General features: G+C 42.4%; 1 protein-coding gene and 1 pseudogene across 1 annotated transcript; one reads left to right on the forward strand and one right to left on the reverse strand.

Annotated features, from left to right (window-relative positions):
- Nucleotides 1-397: 397 nt before the first annotated feature.
- On the reverse strand, nucleotides 398-2,696 carry LOC136306654 (heat shock factor-binding protein 1 pseudogene; annotated as a pseudogene).
- Nucleotides 2,697-5,733: 3,037 nt separating this feature from the next.
- SPINK2 (serine peptidase inhibitor Kazal type 2) lies at nucleotides 5,734-20,005 on the forward strand. Its single transcript, XM_066232893.1, has 4 exons — nucleotides 5,734-5,801; nucleotides 6,596-6,639; nucleotides 17,956-18,065; nucleotides 19,800-20,005. Exons 1-4 carry the CDS (start codon nucleotides 5,747-5,749, stop codon nucleotides 19,843-19,845), a joined length of 255 nt encoding a protein of 84 aa, XP_066088990.1. The 5' UTR covers nucleotides 5,734-5,746; the 3' UTR covers nucleotides 19,846-20,005.
- The last annotated feature ends 365 nt before the right edge of the window (nucleotides 20,006-20,370 follow it).

Raw genomic sequence — 20,370 nt, forward strand, 5'->3', positions numbered from 1 at the left:
TTACTTTATGGATTTCAGAGAAGCCAATTTTAATTTAATTTTAATTAAATAACATATTTTTTTAAATTCCCTGGGTTCCAATTTCAGCTAAGCTTTTTACTAGCTAATAACCTTAGATAACTTCCTTCAATCCTATGTGCCTTGATTTCTTAATCTATAAAATGGGAATTATAATTATACTTAACACATTAGAGTTGTTATGAGGACTAAGTTATAATACCTGTAAAGGGCTTAGGAAAATACTTGGCATATAATCACAATGCTCTGTGATAGTGAAGTTAATGATGAAGAAGAAACAACTAATGGTGATGATTTATGTTAGTGATGCATGCTAGGGTTTGGACCCTTATGTTCTTGCTTATAAGCTGTTGGAGTTTGAATATGTGTCTTAAATTCTCTAAGCTTCCGCTTCCTTATCTGTAAATAGAATAACAGCACACGTATTACATATGTATCACATAAGATTGTTATGGGGAATAAATAAGATCATGTATAGTGCAAGGATCATAGTAAGTTCAACAATCTGAAGTTTTCCTAAAAAATTGAAACAAACTGGAGTAACAATGTCTATTTCATAGGCTACTGTGAAGATAAAATGAGAACACTTTGAAAACCAGTATATAAATGAGGCACTTGTTATAATGTGAATTTATTTCCACTGGATGGCAGTAGACACCACCAGATGTTTAGGTTAGCTCAACTAAACAGCACAAAGGGGGAACGAATACAGGACAGGTTCCATGAAGTCACTTATCGGCCTATTCTCACTCCTGTGACTATTCTGAAGTGTGGTGGGAGTACATATGTTATTTCAAATGAGTGAACCACCTACTTGAGCTTAGAGAACTTTCTGTTTTTGTTTGATATAGGGTGTTAAAAAAAATGGTTATTTTTATTAGAGCTTTTTCCAGTTCCACATTCATCTCCTTCAGTTTCCATCTTCATTTACATTGTAGTGTGCCAGAGTTATTATATTTGTCTTCTATAATCAATAATACAACCATTACTCTGCAAAAATTTAGGTAAGAAATAGTTTACAGAAACAGTATTTCTTAAAAACTACAAGTCACTGACAGTATTATTTTTTAATGAAGCAAATGGCACAAACTTCATATGGTTGCTTTGCCTTTTCTGTTTCTTTTCCTAATTAGAAGTTCAAATAAAAGATGGAATAAATGAGTTTTAAAATCCTGCCAGATTTTCTTTGGTAACTATTTTAGATGAACAATGTAGGGTCCTACTGCAGTATTCAAATCGCATGCAAAATTCTAACTAATGAATGCCTAATTACATTTGGCAATTGTGTCATTTTCTGTATTTAAAAATTCTTACACTAAAGTGTCAGTGGTTACTCTGCATTACTTTAGTAGCTGACCTTGAGGACTTAGATATAAAATTGCCATTCAAGTCTGAGGTTTTACAACATAGTAGTGCCAACTATTTCCAGATAAACAATATTTTTCTCTTGTGTGTATGTGTTTTTTCTTTTTTTATTTATTTATCTTGTGAATAAACTATTTTTAAATGTTTTTAACCATTTGAAAAGTATCACCAATACACTATTTGTTGTTAGCTCAACAGTCACTCTGTGTTGAGAATTAAAGAACCCTAAACTCTATAATGTTTTACTTCACAAATTGTAATTATAATGGAAGGATCTACTATAGATCTCATAGAAAAAAATTACACAACTTTTTTTTTTTGGTATTTTTTCCAAAGTGGGGGGGGGGCGGGGGAGGAGGAATCAGACAGACTCCCGCATGCGCCCAACCAGGATCCACTAGGCATGCCCACCAGGGGGTGATGCTCGGCCCCTCTGGGGCTTGCTTCACTGCAATTAGAACCATTCTAGCACCTGAGACTGAGGCCATGGAGCCATCCTCAGCACCTGGACCAATTTTGCTCCAATGGAGCCTTGGCTGCAGGAGGAGAAGAAAGAGATAGAGAGAAAGGAGAGGGAGAAGGGTGGAGAAGCAGATGGGCGCTTCTCCTGTGTGCCCTGGCCGGGAATCAAACCCAGAACTTCCACAGACCGGGCCGATGCTCTACCACTGAGCCAACCGGCCAGGGCCATAGTTATTCAACTTTTATCAAACAGCAACAACTATATACAAAAGGAATGATAGAAAAAAATGGTTTTACAAAAATACACTAAAAATTTGACAGTTTTAGACAGGAACCCTCAAAGTGTTAGTGTTTAATAAGTTAAAAGCACAACTGATCAATATCCAAGATGTGAAATTACCATGTTCCAGAGACTAGGAGGAAAATCACTCTATAAACTAACTATATAGTATGTGATAAGAAAAACGCACATTTATTAAATAAAATCTGTTTGTACATAGTAGTTGGTTGCAAAAAGCCATCTGGTCCTCTCTTGGCTTGTGAAAGCAGTGCTCCAGACTTCGGTGTAAATCAGCAGCCTTCAGCTCTTGTGTAGCAGGTGTCCTGCTCTCACCTTCCAACTGTTCCACCCCAGCCTGATTTATGAGGTCTGCAATATTTTTTTCAAGGTTATCAATGCGACTACTCATGTTATCAATTCTTCCAATGATCTGGTTGGTCATGGTCTGAAATTTATCTTGCATCTGTTGCTGGCATGTCTGCACCACCAAGGTGAGATCCTGGCAGGTCTTGAGGTCAGTCTCGACCATCTCCCTGGTTCCCAACTTGGTGGTGAAGTCTTAGACTATCATCTACACTTCTGTTTGTCAGTGCAGATGCCCCCAGGTTCCTTATTATTAATTATCTGTACTTGTTACTAATCAATCCCTAAATTTACCCCTTTGGTGTAAATCTCATTGCCATTACGGTAAGACAAATTTCATATTCTGTGTATGTCATCCTCTAGAAACTGTCTCCTGGGGCCTCCTTGCTTGTTCCAGTCTGGATTGGCTGAACTCTAGGATTGCTGTATTATCACTTATTAATTAATTCCCTTTTCTTTTCCCTTGGGTTGGAATTTGTTTCCTGGATCCAAGATCCCATGTTTTGCTCTTTTTGATATTTATTTATTTATTTTTAATTTTTATTTCTTGATTTTAGAGAGAGGAAAGGAGAGAGAGAAAGAGAAAATCAATTTGTTGTTCCACTTACTTATATATTGATTATGCATTCATTTGTTGTTTCTTGTATGTGCCCTGACTGGGGATTAAACTCACAATCTTGAAATATCAGGAGAACTATCTAGCCAGGGCTGGGTTTTTCTTTCTTTTCTTTTCTTCTTTCTTTCTTTCTTTCTTTCTTTCTTTCTTTCTTTCTTTCTTTCTTTCTCCTTTCCTGTCTTTTTATTTTTTATTTTTATTTTTTATAAATACTGTTTATTTATTTATTTATTTTTACAGAGACAGAGAGAGAGTCAGAGAGAGGGACAGACAGGGACAAAGAAAGACAAGAAGCATCAATCATCAGGCTCTTCGACGCGACACCTTAGTTGTTCACTGATTGCTTTCTCATATATGCCTTGATCGCGGCCTTTAGCAGACTGAGTAACCCCTTGCTTGAGCCAGCAACCTTGGGTCCAAACTGGTGAGCTTTTTGCTCAAACCAGATGAGCCCACACTCAAGCTGGCAACCCCGGGGTCTCGAACCTGGGTCTTTCACATCCCAGTCCGATGCTCTATCCACTGCACCACCTCCTGGTCAGGCTCTTTCTTTCTTTTTAATTCAGTGAGAGGAGGGGAGGCAGAGAGACAGACTCTCACATGCGCCCTACAGGGATCCACCTGGCAAGCCCATTAGGGGATGATGCTCTGCCCATCTGGGGCATGTAAGGACCAAGAGAAGATCAGAAAATAAGCAGGGCACTGATGGAACAGGGAACTTAAGGGTTACAGGCAGGTCCTGCTCCTGTTCTGTTAGGAATAACATGCCCAAGGTCGTTCAAGAAGCAGAGACAGATAGGGACTCTGGGAGGCTGAGAGAGAAGAAAAAAAAAAAGAAAAAGAGACAAACATTTGCATTCTATTGGTTAAAAGACCCTTATCAGAAGTTTAGGTTTGGAATTCGCCAATGAGCTAGACTCCAGCCCCTGTGGCAAATAGGTTACTGCCACATCTGCTTCTGTATTAGGCTTGCTTGCTTAGCTTATAAAAAGATTTAGCTGTGAGCGCTAGGTGCGATTCCCATCTGCAGCTCCTTGTGAGCACGGTGTCTCTGGACACCTCGGGAATTTGCCCCTGCACAGGTAAAACTGGCCAATAAAGTTACATCTATACTCCTGAAAGTCTCCGACGTTTGTTCTTGTACCCGGTGGATGTTACAGGGCATTGTTCTGTTGCTCAGCAGCTGAGCTCTCTTTAGCACCCAAGGCCAAGGCCATGGAGCCATCCTCAGCACCAGGGGCCAACTTGCTCTAATGGAGCCATGGCTGTAAGAGAAGAAGAAAGAGATAGAGAGAGAGAGAAGGGAGAGGGGGAATGGTGGAAAAGCAGATGGTTGCTTCTCCTGTGTACCCTGATCGGGAATCAAACCCAGGACTCCACACACTGGGCCAACACTCTACCACTGAGCCAACCAGCAAGAGCCAGTCTACTTTGTTATTGTGATGTCAGTTTAACATTTTAAGGCTTCACTTTTTTTAGCTAGCACATATTGAGATTGTGTCAGGCATAGTGCTAAGCACTAGAGATACAAAAGTCAAAAGAAACAGACTACGTCATTACCTATAGGCTGGTGGTGTTCGGCTCTGTGACAACACAATGGCCAATGTGACCTGAGTTAGGAGCAAGTACCTAGTTGCTTAGGAACAGAATAACTGCCCTTTTTATACATGTTCTCATCTCTTACCTGGATCACCACAAAAGCCACTTAATTTGTCTCCCTTTCACATCTCCTATCTCATATCCAGTCTATTAAAACATCAGTCAGATTAGGGGCATTCCCTTGCTTATTGTCTTCCACTGGTTTATTGCTGCAACCAGAAACAATGTGAATCCCCCGTGCTGGCCTAACACAGCCACTCATGACCTTGGCCTCGCAGTTCCCTCTCCCACTCACTCCCTGTCCTCCTCCTTTACACAGCTCCAGCAGAAACAGCGAGCTGGCTTCTGCCTGGGGATCTCTGGCTCCTGCCTTCGGATCTCTGCACGAGCTTTTCTTTGAGCCTGGAGCACTTATCCCATGCTCTTCACCAAGCTTCCTTCTCTTGCTTCAGCTTTCCGCTCAAATGTCACCTCTGAACTGCCTTGCTTGACCTTGCAGTGGAAAGCTTTTCCTTTCCCCCACCACTTTGTAACACTTAATTTTAGAAACTTGCATTTATTCAGTTGCTTTGGAGTTCCCTGTATCAACCCATCCCCAACATCTGCACCAGAAAGCTTCTTGAGAGCAGAGATTCTTTTGCTGAGTTCTGCCCCGGAAACCCTAGATGCTGAAGAAATAGGGGTTGACTGACAAAAGAGCCCAGGAGGTTACTTCCCAGGTCTTTTACAAGGTTCTTGTTTCCTGCAGGGAGAGATCCTCCCCTTAATCACTTACTCTCCTCAGCAGGGCGGGGAAGGGGTGGGGAAGTGGGGGGTAGGGGGCTAGCTCCGACACATCCTCTACTTTCACCTCCCCTCTTCTTCCCCTGTACCCATCCTTTCCTGCTCCTCCACCTCCTCCTACTTTCCCGGTTCTTTCTACTCCTCTTCCCCGCCCCTCCCTCACCCCACGCTGTCGCGTGTCCGACCTGTGCATGCCCCGCCCCGCGTCCCGCGAGGGCACAGGAGTTTGGGGCCACCCTACAGGAGGCCGAGGAGGAAGGATGGCGCTCGTGGGGATGAGCTTGGTGCTGTTGCTCTTGGCAAGGAACTTGTCAGGTAACGCCCACCAGCGAGCTTGGTGGCCCCAGGACACGTGGAGTAATGGGAGTCTCTGGCCACTGCCCCTACCCCGACCCCGGGGTCGCTGTAGTCCCTCAGCGCATCGGTTACTGGCTGTTCCTCGCCCCTCTGGGGCTGCCTGGAAAATCAGTTAGGGATCTTCCAGTTTTTGCTTGGGCTTAACTCCCAGCTCCTCAGCAACACCTGCTGTCTGCTCTTTTTTTCCTTAAAGGAGGTTTTCTGGAGCCCAAGATAAGGAGTTGGGTTTTTCTGTACACGGTGGCCCTGCTGAACCTCAGCACCTGGGTGGGAATTAGCAGTGGGGAATGCCAAGTGCATAAGGAATTCTGGGGCTTGTGAGAAAAGGACTTCAGTCCAGCCAGACTTGATGCCCTTTTAATAATGGAGTTAAAATGGTAACACTGAGTGTTGTTTTGCTTTCATTACCCTGAGCTGCAGAAAAAAAGATATCGTGAGTTATTAAGAGTTACTTCTCTTTTATTTCATAGCTCCATAGTTCTTTCTCAAGCAAACCTATTAGGTTGGTCAGTTATAGAACCTGTACCAATGTTCTTTGGGTATTTCTGCTAGGAGAGGTACCAGAAAACAACCGAATATCCATCCTTTGGGGGTCGGTGTGGGGGTCAGAGTGGTGGTTCAAAGAACTTAGGCATCCCATGGAAAGGAAGAAGGTGTGGCCCAGAGGAATCACACACTGGATTTAAAAAGCCCCTTATAAACAAAAATTGACCTTAATCATGTATTTTTAAATGCCTGTTTTCTTTCTGCAGCCTCTGTGTACAATCAATTTGATCAGCTTGAAGAATTTAGATCAGTAAGTAGGAAATCACTTGTACCGTTTCTTTTTTTTTCTTTTTTACAGAGACAGAGAGAGAGTCAGAGAGAGGGATAGATAGGGACAGACAGACAGGAACAGAGAGAGATGAGAAGTATCAATCATCAATTTTTCGTTGCAACACCTAGTTGTTCATTGATTGCTTTCTCATATGTGCCTTGACCGTGGGCCTTCAGCAGACCGAGTAACCTGTTGCTCGAACCAGTGACCTTGGGTCCAAGCTGTGGTGAGCTTTGCTCAAACCAGATGAACCCACGCTCAAGCTGGCGACCTCAGGGTCTCGAACCTGGGTCCTCCACATCCCAGTCCGATGCTCTATCCACTGTGCCACCACCTGGTCAGGCACTTGTACCGTTTCTACCAATACAGTGAATCCCACAACAATTTGAGTTGGGGGCTAGTTTTCAGTTCTTACCTGCCACTTTTGCAACTGTTGACTGCTTTAGAAACCAGAATCTCAAGTGAGGCTTTTAAATAAAGATCAGAAATATACATTTTGGCTGAAAATAGCTCAGGCCTTGAAGGTCTTGGGGATCTGTTTCCTTTAATATTTTCTTTGATGATTCAGAAAGCCCTGGGCTTAATAATTACATCTTGAACTAAACATTTTTTTTTGTACAGGACATTATCAAATTAAATTCTGTGGAAGCAGACAAAGACCAACCAAATGAGAACAAAGAAAAGCTATTTATTCAGAACTTGTTGTAACAGGGGAGTCAGCCATGTCACTTGTATTTTGGCAGAGACTCAAATGCAGGTGGAGGAGTGGGAAAGCTTTTCAGTGGGAAAAAGGAAGGCTTCAGGTATGCCCTGAACCAGCCTGTTGGCATGGGAACCTGTAGACAGACTGTTTAACTAAAACCAAGTGGTGCATGGGATGGACATGTGACTGGTTAAGAGTGCGTATTTGGCTTTCTCTGATTGGTCTTGAGTAGGAAGCGGGAATATATTATGGAAGCTGTCAGTGATTAATCAAGCCCTGGCCATTTTGGGCCCCAATCGTTATAGAGATTATTTTTTTAGCTTCCTGGACTGTCACTAGAGATAACTGTCTGACTTCTAACAAGTCTGACATATGGCAGCCTGGCTTCCTGGGCTGGTTATTCTAGATAATGAGCTGGTTTCCTGGATAGGTTGCTGCCAATTATGGATCAGAATTCTATCTTAGTATCTGGTCTGGCATTGACCATTTGCATATTTAGTCAATAATGTAAGATAGGAGTAGATATTAATTTTACATATGAGTTTATTGACCTCATGGATTAGGTAACTTTGAGTATTCAATTCAGATTAGACCTCTTCCAGGAAGCCTTCCCACTCTATTTCCTTCCTCCTGAGCAGATATAAATGTACTTTCTCTATATGCTTCCATTCAACCTATACAGTATCATCATCACTATAGTAGTGGAGGGGAAGGAAAAAAATCCCTCTTTTATCCTTCTAAGTTCTCAGCTGGGGTCCTTATGACAAAAGACAAATTAATAAGAGAAAAACAAACAGAAGTTTGTAAACATGTGCATTGCACATACACACACTAACACTGAGAGATGAGTAACTCAAAGAGGAGGTGGCTTAGAAGTCCAGTTTATGTATCATCTTTAACAAAGAACTGCCTGACCTGTGGTGGCGCAGTGGATAAAGCATCGACCTGGAATGCTGAGGTCGCTAGTTCGAAACCCTGGGCTTGCCTGGTCAAGGCACATATGGGAGTTGATGCTTCCAGCTCCTCCCCCCTTCTCTCTCTCTCTTCTTCTCTCTCTCTCTCCCTCTCTCTCTCCTCTCTAAAATGAATAAATAAAAAAATTAACAAAGAACCACAGTTTGTAGAGGGCAAAGGAAAATGTTTTGCTCTTCCAAGGGCAGCAAACAATAGGATGGTAAATGTAGGGGAGGAAACTAACGAGGTAAGGTCTGTTTGCAGATCCTTCTGGGGTCATCTTTGGGATGATAAGCCTCTAGAATCTATCCAGTTAGGGAAAATTTATATTCTGCCTTTAGGCAGGAAGTGGAAAGAGTAGAGAGAGCTGCTTCTGGATTTTCTGCTTCTTAAACTGCCTTTTAGGTCAAAATAATTTAATGTCAAAGAGCCATATTTTGGTGGTAACATATTCTAGGACATGCCTAGATACCACTTACTGTATGCCACGCACTGTTCTAAGTGCTTCATATATAATAATTAAATCTTTTATAATACTGTGAAGTAAATATCATTATCATCCCCTTGGCCATGGTCACACGCAGATGGCGGAACGATGGTTCCAGCCCAAGCATTCTGACTTAGATCCAGTGCTCTTCAGACCCCGTCACAGCACTGCATCATCCTTGCCTGTCTCCCCCCAGTAAACTGTATACCCTTGTGGTCAAGGATAATGCCTTATTTATGTTATTTCGTGCCCAATCTTCAGCACTTAGTGGATGCCTAATAATACTTTTTGATCAAAGGACTCAATTTTCTTGAGTTTGATTTTCTTTCAGAAAACAAGAATAGCCCCACTTCCGTCCCAGGGCTAGGACTAGGGTAAAGTAAGTGAGGTGCCTATGCTGCAAAATGTAAGGAGGCACTCTCTCTCAGGAAGCAAATACCACAGGACCTTGGTCTGTTTGTACAAGATTATTAAACGGATGAATCAGGCAGGAGATCTTTGTTTTTCTTTCCCATTTCCATTGCCACTGCTCCAGTTCAGGGCCCACATTACCTCTTACCTCCTAGACTATCTTAATAGCCCAAGTGCTTTTCCTCAATCTTTACTATCTCCACTTTTCAGCTCCTGCTACACACTGCTGCTGGAATCACTCTTCGAAATCTTTATTCTGTGTACAGCATGTCCCTGTGCAAAACCTAGAGACTTCTTGGTGCCCACAGAGAATATTTCCCGTTCTTACTGCAGTCTACCTTTCTACCAGTATCTTTCTCTGTTTTCCCATAGCTCTGCTCTTCTATTCTTATGTTAGCGCCGCACTGTTTTAATCATAGTAGCTTTGTGGTAAGTTTTGAAATGCTGAGGTGTGAATCCTCAATTTTTTCTTCAAGATTGTTTTGGCTGTTCTGGGCCTTTTGCATTTCTCTATGAATTTTAATATCAATTTTCCAATTTTTGCTGCAATAAAAAAGCATTTGAGCCTGTCCTGTGTGGTGGCACAGTGGATAAGGCATTGACCTGGAATGCTGAGGTAGCCTGTTTCAAACCCTGGGCTTGCCTGGAGAAGGCACATATGAGAAGCAACTATTGTGAGTTGATGTTTCCTGTCACACCCCCCCCCCCCCCCCCGCATCTCTTTCTCCTCTCTCCAAAATCAATTTTAAAAAAGGCATTTCAGATTTTGGTAGGGATTGCCCTGAATCTGTAGATAAATTTGGGGAGTACTGTCATTTTAAGCAAGTTAAGTGTTTTGATCCATGAATATGGGATGTCTTTTAATTTATTTAAGTCTTTAATTTATTTCAGTAATGTTTTATAGTTCTCAGTGTATAATCCTTAAACTTTTGCTAAATCTATTCCTAAATATTTTATTCTTTTTGATAGGCTTATAAATGGAATTATTTTCCTTATTTAATTTTTATATTGTTCATTGCAAGTGTATGGAAATACAATGGATTTTTATATAGTCATCTTGTATCTTCTAATATTGAACTTGCTTTTTCAGTTCTAATAGTGTGTGTGTGTGTGTGTGTGTGTGTGTGTGTATTCCTTAGGCCTTTCTGTATAAAAAGATGTTGTCTTTGATTAGAGAAAGTTTTATTTCCTTTCCAATCAGGTAGCTTTTATTTATTTTATTTACTAATTGTCTAGAGCAGGGGTCCCCAAACTATGGCCCACGGGCTGCATGCAGCCCCCGAGGCCATTTATCCGGCCCCACCGCACTTCTGGAAGGGGCACCTCTTTCATTGGTGGTCAGTGAGAGGAACATAGTTCCCATTGAAATACTGGTCAGTTTGTTGATTTAAATTTGCTTGTTCTTTATTTTAAATATTGTATTTGTTCCCGTTTTGTTTTAAAATAAGATATATGCAGTGTGCACAGGGATTTGTTCATAGTTTTTTTTTTTATAGTCTGGCCCTCCAACAGTCTGAGGGACAGTGAACTGGCCCCCTATGTAAAAAGTTTGGGGACTCCTGGTCTAGAACCTTCCATACAGTGTTGAATAGAACAGATGAAAGTGGACATTCTTTCTTGTTCCCGATTTTAGGGTAAAAACATTCAGTCTTTCACCATTAAATATAATGTTAGCTGTGGGTTTCCGTAGATGTCCTTTATCAGGATGAGGAAATTCTCTTCTGTTTCTCGTTTGTTTAGTGTTGTCATGAATGGATGTTGGATGCTCCTATAAGTTGAATATAAGTTGAACTGCTTTGCTCTCAGGTCAAACACTTCTTTCACTGTGCCTTTGCTTATTCTGTTTTGTTTACTTGAGGTAGACATTCACCCAAACCTCTAAATTTTGCCCATCCTGTAAGACCGCCATGTGTATATCTTGATTCCCTTAGTCGATGCTAAACTTCTTACTGAAAGGAATCAATATGTCTTTATATTTCTTATAATAGCTATCTTAAAATCTTAGAGTATTTATTTATTGAATTAATAAATAAAGAATATATTTGGTAAAATGTATAAGAATTTTTCAGAAGCAAAGCTTCAGAGCATAAAGCTCAGAGAATACTTAAAAGCACATTACATTCTCCCAAAAAAAGTAAAATGATTCAGCCTTGGCCGGTTGGCTCAGTGGTAGAGCGTCGGCCTGGTGTGTAGGAGTCCCAGGTTTGATTCCCGGCCAGGGCACACAGGGGAAGCGCCCATCTGCTTCTCCACCCCTCCCCCTCTCCTTCCTCTCTCTCTCTCTCTTCCCCTCCCGCAGCCAAGTCTCCATTGGAGCAAAGGTGGGCCGGGTGCTGAGGATGGCTCTGTGGCCTCTGCCTCAGGTGCTAGAATGGCTCTGATTGCAACAGGGTGACGCCCCAGATGGGGCAGAGCATCGCCCCCTGGTGGGCATGCCGGGTGGATCCCGGTCAGGCGCATGCGGGAGTCTGTCTGACTGCCTCCCTGTTTCCAACTTCAGAAAAATATATAAAAAAAAAAATTAAAATGATTCTAAGAAATAAATGTGCCCTGTGGCTCTCTTCCAGAGATAGAGTATCTTTTGAAGCGTTGAGGAACAGTCTGCCAGGGGCGACTTCCTATTATTGGCATCTTGTGGGGTATAATTTAGAGCCTCCCGAGATGATGAACCTATTCTAATTGTTTTTTTTTTTCCATTAGCACAAATTTGGGTAAAGGAATAAAACTAAGGATTTATGGGGAGAATAATTTATTAATGAAATTATTTGACCTCATTGATAAGAATGAAGACTGTTTGTTCATATAGCCTTACGTCTCAGATCAAAGAAAATCCAGAAAGCAAGTGACCTGAATTTCATACAGTTACGCGGTAGGTTTCCAAACCTAGCTTTGAAACCAGGAGAATCAGACAGACTGGAAACACATTGCTTTCCAGCTGGCAGGTTCCTCAAAGACCTGAGGGATAGCAAAAGTCTTCTGCTTCAAAAAAAGAAAATCTTCCTTCCCAGAACTTCAAAAGTCATATATTAGTCATTCTTTGAGATGAAAGCATTTGAAAACTCCTGTCAAATATTTAAAAAGCCTAAGACTTTTAGATTGATTTTGATTAGCTAGATGTTTATCTAGTCATATCTGAAAGAGTGGGATATAGGCAAGCTATTTCTTGACTATAAAGGGGAGGCAGGAAAGGTCTAGAACAGGGGATTCTCTGAAATTGTGCATCAAATTGTGTGTTCTTTGCTTTCACACAGGAGTCAGGGTGGCCTAATCCCGTCCTTGCTGAATCAGAATTCAGGGGCTTTAGAAACACAGGTTTTACCCCTGGAAATTCTACTTGAGTACGTTTTGCATGAGGCTCCAAATGTTTTTTGTTTTTTTTTTTTTGTTTTTTTTTTAATGTGCCTTGACTGCGGGCCTTCAGCAGACCAAGTAACCCCTTGCTTGAGCCAGCGACGTTGGGCTCAAGCTGGTGAGCTTTTGCTCAAACCAGATGAGTCCTCACTCAAGCTGGCGACCTCGAGATCTCAAACCTGGGTCTTCCGCATCCCAGTCTGACGCTCTATCCACTGCGCCACCACCTGGTCAGGCTCCAAAAGTATTTTTAACAAGCTTCCAAGGTGAAGTGCACTTACAGGCCTGTGTGAATCCACCGTGGGCTACTCGCTAACAGTAAAAAACCCACTCAACCACCTTCACTTAAGTACCTCATAAATAACTGACCCTTTTCTTCCTCTCTGAATAGTTCCTGCAGCGTATCGATCACTCCTTGATTGTAGACAGACTATGCCAGTAGACTTTATTTTCCACCAATGGAAATTGTATTATCAAGACTCAAGTGTGTGTTCACAAGCCTGTTAGGCTAGTATTATTTTAATTAAAAATGCAAAGACAACATAATCATGAATGTAAAGAAATAAAGTCATTGTTCATATGAGAACTGTGTTGAATGCTTTTGAAAGACTTGCTAAAAGACAAATAGCTTTAAAAAAGTTGCTGTTGAAAAAAAAAAAAAGTTGCTGTTGAATTAGGTTAGGTAAAACAACTATAAATTTTAAAAAATTTAAATTTTGCTCCCCAGAAGATATTACACTGTGATTTTTGACAAGTGAAAAAGAATAGGGATGCTACTAAATATCCCACAAGACCAAAGACAGCCTCCCACAGCAAAGAATTAGCTGGTCCCAAGTGTGACTTGGGATTGAGAAATCCTGTTTTAAAGAAACCAAAATGGACCTGGCCAGTTGGCTCAGTGGTAGAGCATCTGCCCAGTGTGTGGATGTCCCAGGTTTGATTCCCAGTCAGGGCACACAGGAGAGGCAACCATCTACTTCTCTACCCCTCTCTCTTCCTCTTCTCTCCCTTCCTCTCTTTCTTTTTCACTCCCACAGCCATGGCTCAATTGGTTTGAGCATATTGGCCTCAGGTGGTGAGAATGGCTCAGTGGAACCTCTGCCCCAGGCACTAAAAATAGCTTGGTTGTGAGCATGGCTCCAGATAGGCAAAGCATGGGCCCCAGATGGGGGTTGTGAGGTGGACCCTGGTTGGGGTGCATGTAGGAGTCTGTCTCTCTATCTCCCCTCTCTCACACTTGGAAAAAGAAGAAGGAAAAAAAAAAGAAACCAGAACCGGAGATTCTAGGTGATTTATTTATAAGTTTTGCAGTGATAACACACAGAAATCTAATTAGTTGAAACAGTCAAAGGAAAGATCTTATCTCTTGTATCAGTTAAGACTAGATTCAGCTGCAAGCCCTCCTGGAATGTGGCCTTTGTCCTCCTGGTTTAACGGCTAGTGCTCCAAGTGCCCAGAAGCAGGCTGGAGGAATGGACAAAGATCAATACAAACTGGGAGACGCAGAAGATAGGTAACAGGTTTTTCAAAAAATGAGGCTGCTTCACAATGATTCCATGTATATGCCATTGGCCTGTCCTGGGTCATACGGTCATACTTAGTGTTACAGATGACCAAATGCATTGTTATTGATTGTCTTACATAAAAGATTGGCGGTATTATTTCCATTTATGTTTTAGGCTGAAATGTTTTGGAGTATGTATTATTTTTTTGTTATTGTTTCCTTGCTTTAATTTACCTTTTCGACTAAATATCCAACTGCTAGTTGTCCCAGTCTCATTGGAGAAGAAGGCATCTACTCTGCTGTGAGAACTGCCCTAACAGCATCACCTTGGTGAGCCTAGGGCACCAAGTGTAGAGCGTTGGCACGGTTGCTTGGTTGGTTAGAGCAGTGGTCTCCAACATTTTTTGGGCCATGGACCAGTTTAATGTCAGAAAATATTTTCACGGACCGGCCTTTAGGGTGGGACAGATAAATGCACAAAATAAAATTATGCAACCGGTGTAAAAACTGGTATTTTTAAATATAATTGTTGAACTTATAAGACAAGCGTCAAGAGTGAGTCTTAGATGATGTAACAGAGGGAATCTGGTCATTTTTAAAAAATAAAACATCATTCAGACTTAAATATAAATAAAATGGAAATAATGTAAGTTATTTATTCTTTCTCTGCAGACCGGTACCAAATGGCCCATGGACTGGTACCGGTCCGCGGCCCGGGGGTTGGGGACCACTGGGTTAGAGTGTCCTCTCTCCATGCCAGAGTTATGGCTTTGATCCCTGGTAAGGGCGTTTCCAGGAATCACCCAATGAACGCATAAACAAGTGGAACGACAATTCAACGTTTCTCTCCTCTCTTCTCCCTTTCTCTCAAATCAATAAATAAAAATTAAGAAAAGAAAAAAAGAATGTTGCCATTAAATAAAGCGTAGACTGCCAAGCAGAGGATGGAAAGGGCCAAAACAAAATTTGTTTCACTTCAGATCTTGTCACACGGCCAGCCCTGCTTAGGTCTTTATAAATCCAGATAATATCAATAGAAAGGTGTGTTTCATTTATTCAGAGCAGTGGTTCTCAACCTTTCTAATGCCGTGACCCCGCAATACAGTTCCTCATGTTGCGGTGACCCCAAACCAAAAAATAATTTTGGTGGTTACTTCATAACTGTAATTTTGCTACAGCTATGATTCGGAATGTAAATACCTGATATGCATTATGTCAGGGGTCCCCAAACTGCGGCCCCCTGAGGCCATTTATCCGGCGCCCACTGCACTTCCGGAAGGGGCACCTCTTTCATTGGTGGTTGGTGAGAGGAGCATAGTTCCCATTGAAATACTGGTCAGTTTGTTGATTTAAATTTACTTGTTCTTTATTTTAAATATTGTATTTGTTCTCATTTTGTTTTTTTACTTTAAAATAAGATATGTGCAGTGTGCATAGGGATTTGTTCATAGTTTTTTTTATAGTACAGCCCTCCAACAGTCTGAGGGACAGTAAACTGGCCCCCTGTGTAAAAAGTTTGGGGACCCCTGCATTATGTATTTTCCGATGGCTTTAGGCTACCCCGCCAGGGTCGCAACCCACAGGTTGAGAACCGCTGATTCAGAGTGTTAAAATGGTTGATATTTTTATACTCTGAAGTGAGGAAAAGTGATCACTATTTACTAAAACAAAATATTTTAAGTTTTGAAGGAGTCAGAAGTTGTGTGTGGATTTTGGATTGCATGGGGGGGGGGGTTTGTGCCCCAACCCTCCGTACTGTTCAAAGGTCAACTATATAGAAAAATGTATGAGTATAAAACAGAAATACAGCAGGCTATCTATTTTAACTTTTTGTTAAAGTAGGACTGTGCACACCATAGTCTGAAAACCATGAGAAGGTCTAGTCCTGGTCTTGCTGAACACGAGTGGCTACGACCAAGACTGACTTCAGTTCCATCAAATCAGAGGCTTGCGTTCCATGACGTTTTATCACTTTCTTCAGGCTGCTGTGATAAAGTGTCACAAGCTGGGGTGGCTTAAACAACAGAAATTGATTGTCTCACAGGGCTGGAGGCTAGAAGTTCAAAATCAAGGTGTTGGAAGGGTTTATTCCTCCTATGAGCTGTGAAGAAGATTCTGTTACATGCCTCTTTCCTAGTCTGGTATCTGGTAGCCTAAGGCACTCTTTTACTTTTTAAAAATTTATTTGTATTTTTTTATTTAAAAACTTATTTATTTATTTATTTATTTATTTATTTATTTTAGAAAGAGACAGAGAGACAGGAACATCGAGCTGTTCTTATATGTGCTCTGACCAGGGATCAAACCAGCAACCTCTGCAGTTCAGCACAATGCTCCAACCAACTGAGCTATTTGGCCAGGGCCTTTTTAAATTTATTGATTTTAGAGAGAGAGGAAGGAAGGGAGAGAGAGGCAGACAGAAACACTGATCTGTTCCTGTATGTGCCCTGACCAGGGATCAAGCCGACACCTCTGTGTCTCAGGACAGCACTCTATGACCAGCTGAGCTGTCTAGCTGGGGCTGTCTAGCTGGGGCATGCTTATAAATGCTGTTCATGTGATTTTCCCTTAGTGTGGGGCTATGTGTCCAAATTTTTCTTTTTTATAAGGACATCAGTCATATTAGACTTGGGCCCATTTTAATAACCTCATTTTTTTTTAAAAAGATTTTATTTATTGATTTTTAGAGAGAGAGAACACTGCGGGGAGGAGCAGGAAGCATCAGCTCGCAGATGCTTCTTTTTTTTTTTTTTTTGTATTTTTCTGAAGCTGGAAACGGGGAGAGACAGTCAGACAGACTCCCGCATGTGCCCGACCGAGATCCACCCGGCACGCCCACCAGGGGGCGATGCTCTGCCCACCAGGGGCGATGCTCTGCCCACCAGGGGGCGATGCTCTGCCCCTCCGGGGCATCGCTCTGCCGAGACCAGAGCCACTCTAGAGCCTGGGGCAGCGACCAAGGAGCCATCCCCAGCGCCCGGACCATCTTTGCTCCAATGGAGCCTTGGCTGCGGGAGGGGAAGAGAGAGACAGAGAGGAAGGGGGGGGTGGAGAAGCAAATGGGCGCTTCTCCTATGTGCCCTGGCCGGGAATCGAACCCGGGTCCGCTGCACGCCAGGCCGACGCTCTACCGCTGAGCCAACCGGCCAGGGCCACGCAGATGCTTCTTGTATGTGCCTTGACTGGGCAAGCATGAGGCTTTGAACCAGGGAACTCTGCATTCCAGGTTGATGCCCTAGCCACTGCACCACCACAGTCTGGCTCTAATAACCTCATTTTAGCTGGGATACTGTGCAAAGACCCCATTTCCAAATAAGGTCACATTCTGAGCTACCAGGAGTTAGGACTTTAACATGTCTTTTTGGGGAGAACACAATTAAACCCACAACAAGCCAAAGGTCCAGCTCTGAACTTGCTGCTGTCTTTAGTTCTGGTGATAAAATGCCAGTATCTTAAAAAGTACAGACTGAAAGATTAGATTCCTGAGTGCATCTCGGCACTATGCCAGGGGTTTGGGGTGGAATGTGACAGACATCCACATGGAGGTAGTGGTGAAGTGCAGATTGTCAAGCCAGAAGATAACAGAGTAGGCATGGTGGCATGCCTTGGACTTTTCATTTAAAAATCGGCAGACTGAACCATTCTTACATAGTAGGTAGTGAACCAATACTTTAACATTGCATCTGATTTATGCATTAGAAAGATCATTTGTGTGTGTGTGTGTGTGTGTGTGTGTGTGTGTGTGTAAAATAGAAACACTTTCTAAAGTGTTTCTAGGAAATCTGAGGAGACTTGGGGCTTTGTCCCCCCCCCCCCAAGCCCCAGCTACTTTGTGATGAGAATGTTTCAACTTCTCTAATTTCTGTCTTCCTTTGCCTTTTCTAGCCAGACTGTGATCAATATAAATTACCAGGATGTCCCAGAGACTTTAACCCTGTATGTGGAAGTGACATGTCCACTTATGCCAATGAGTGTACTCTGTGCATGAAAATCAGGTAACATATTTTTATAGTATAGAATAACCATGTTTTATTTAGTCCTTCCTGAATTTTGACTACTTGAAAAGAAGTGGCTCTTTTCCTGGATATGAGGATCACATATGACAGAAGTAGTTCTGTTTTCAGACTGACAGTTAAAAACATGCAGCATCTTTCAGTGCATTTTGCAAGTTTCAGTTGGAGAATGACATGTGCAACTATGGACCAGATAATCAAGTTAGTCCATGGATGGGCAATTTCCCCAAATTAAGAGTATACTTAAAAGTCAAACTATGTGGAATATTAAATGTCATTTATTTATTTATTTATTTATTTATTTATTTATTTATTTTTGAGAGAGAGACACACACAGACCGACAGACAGACAGAAGGGAGAGATGAGAAGCATCAACTCATAGTTGCAGCACCTTAGCTGTTCATTGATTGCTTCTCATATGTGCCTTTACTAGGGGGTTCCAGCCGAGCCAGTGACCCCTTGCTCAAGCAGCGACCTCGGGCTTCAAGCCAGCGACCATGGACCATGTCTGTGATCCCAGACTCAAGCTGGCAACCTGGGGGTTTCAAATCTGGGTCCTCAGTGTCCTAGGCCTACACTCTATCCACTGCGCCACTACCTGGCTAGGCAGGTGAAAGTGTTCTTTTAAATTCAGAGGGCATGTGCCAGTGACCTGCATACCCTGAAGCATTAATTGGGAGATAGGTCTTAATAACTCTACCTAGAGAATGCTATGTAGTAAGTGTATTACAGCTGATGCCCTTCATATAACACACCTGGCCAAGTAACCGTGCTGCTTTGTGTTTCAGGGGTCCATTCTCTGACCTCAGCCTTCAATGAGCTACCTAGGTCTTCTCACGGTGATTCTTTGGCCCTATGGTTAGAGAAAAAAATGGCAGAGTTTGGGCTTTCACCCTCATTGTTTCCTTCATTTAGCTTTAAAAATGATTATATAACTATCGCCCAAGAAGGAATATAATATATCCTGCTCATAAAAATTAGGGGATATTTCCAAATGAATATGAAGCGTTAAAAAAAAGAAGCATTTGATTTTTTAATTAAATTAGAACATCAGAAAAGGAAACGAGGCCCTGGCCGGTCGGCTCAGCGGTAGAGCGTTGGCCTGGCGTGCGGGGGACCCGGGTTCGATTCCCGGCCAGGGCACACAGGAGAAGTGCCCATTTGCTTCTCCACCCCCCCTCCTTCCTCTCTGTCTCTCTCTTCCCCTCCCGCAGCCAAGGCTCCATTGGAGCAAAGATGGCCTGGGCGCTGGGGATGGCTCCTTGGCCTCCGCCCCAGGCGCTAGAGTGGCTCTGGTCGCAGCAGAGCGACGCCCCGGAGGGGCAGAGCATCGCCCCCTGGTGGGCAGAGTGTCGCCCCTGGTGGGCGTGCCGGGTGGATCCCGGTCCGGCGCATGCGGGATTCTGTCTGACTGTCTCTCCCTGTATCCAGCTTCAGAAAAATACAAAAAAAAAAAAAGAAAAAAAGAAAAGAAAAGCAAATTACAAGTCAAAGAAAGTTGTTCAATTATGCAAATGAGATGCAAAACCAACTTTTATTTCATTGGTGAAAATGCTCTATACAAAAGGCTGGAAGTACTGGAGTATCTGCATGGTCCCTGATCCCCTAATCTTTGTGAGCAGTGTACAATGACACGGGCCTTTTTTACTACAAATAATGGAACAGGGTCAGTATGGTAGGTAATAAATGTGTTTTTATGGTTTTTCGATTTGCAGGGAAGACGGTGATGATATTAAAATAATCCGAAGTGGACCGTGCTGATGTAGCAGCTCGCGAGAGAAACTGGAGAAACCACCTTCAGCTGCACACTAGATACATTTTGTTTCCCCTTTTTCTCTTTTCCTATGTTTCTTTGCATGAGATTTGTTAACCCACACCTTCTGAGAGTACCCGTGTGCAGTAACTGATAAAACAAACAAAAGAAAATGAACAAAAAATCCTGTTTCTTGGCATTTGCACCTTATTGCCCAGATGGCTTGTGCATTGCTTTATCTACTTGGAATAATATCGGCATTGTGTTCAGTTGCTGCTGTCCTCTGTTGAATATCCACCCTCACTCAGCAGCCTCTGGTGGCTCTTTTCATCTCAGGCGAAGGTGAATTTCACTATGGGAGAAGTGGAGTCACTGTTGAGAGCCAAGATTTATTCTAATTCACCATTTCCCTGAATCTTGGACAGTTATATTAACTACTAAAGTGTTCTAAGCATAGTGAATAACTGGGAAACACTTGGAGCTAACTTTAGTCTGAGCTGGTAAAGTCCAAGAATTGCACAAGTTATCTTAGC

The sequence above is a fragment of the Saccopteryx bilineata genome, chromosome 5, assembly GCF_036850765.1.
Source record: "Saccopteryx bilineata isolate mSacBil1 chromosome 5, mSacBil1_pri_phased_curated, whole genome shotgun sequence".
In the NCBI taxonomy this organism is placed as follows: domain Eukaryota; kingdom Metazoa; phylum Chordata; class Mammalia; order Chiroptera; family Emballonuridae; genus Saccopteryx; species Saccopteryx bilineata.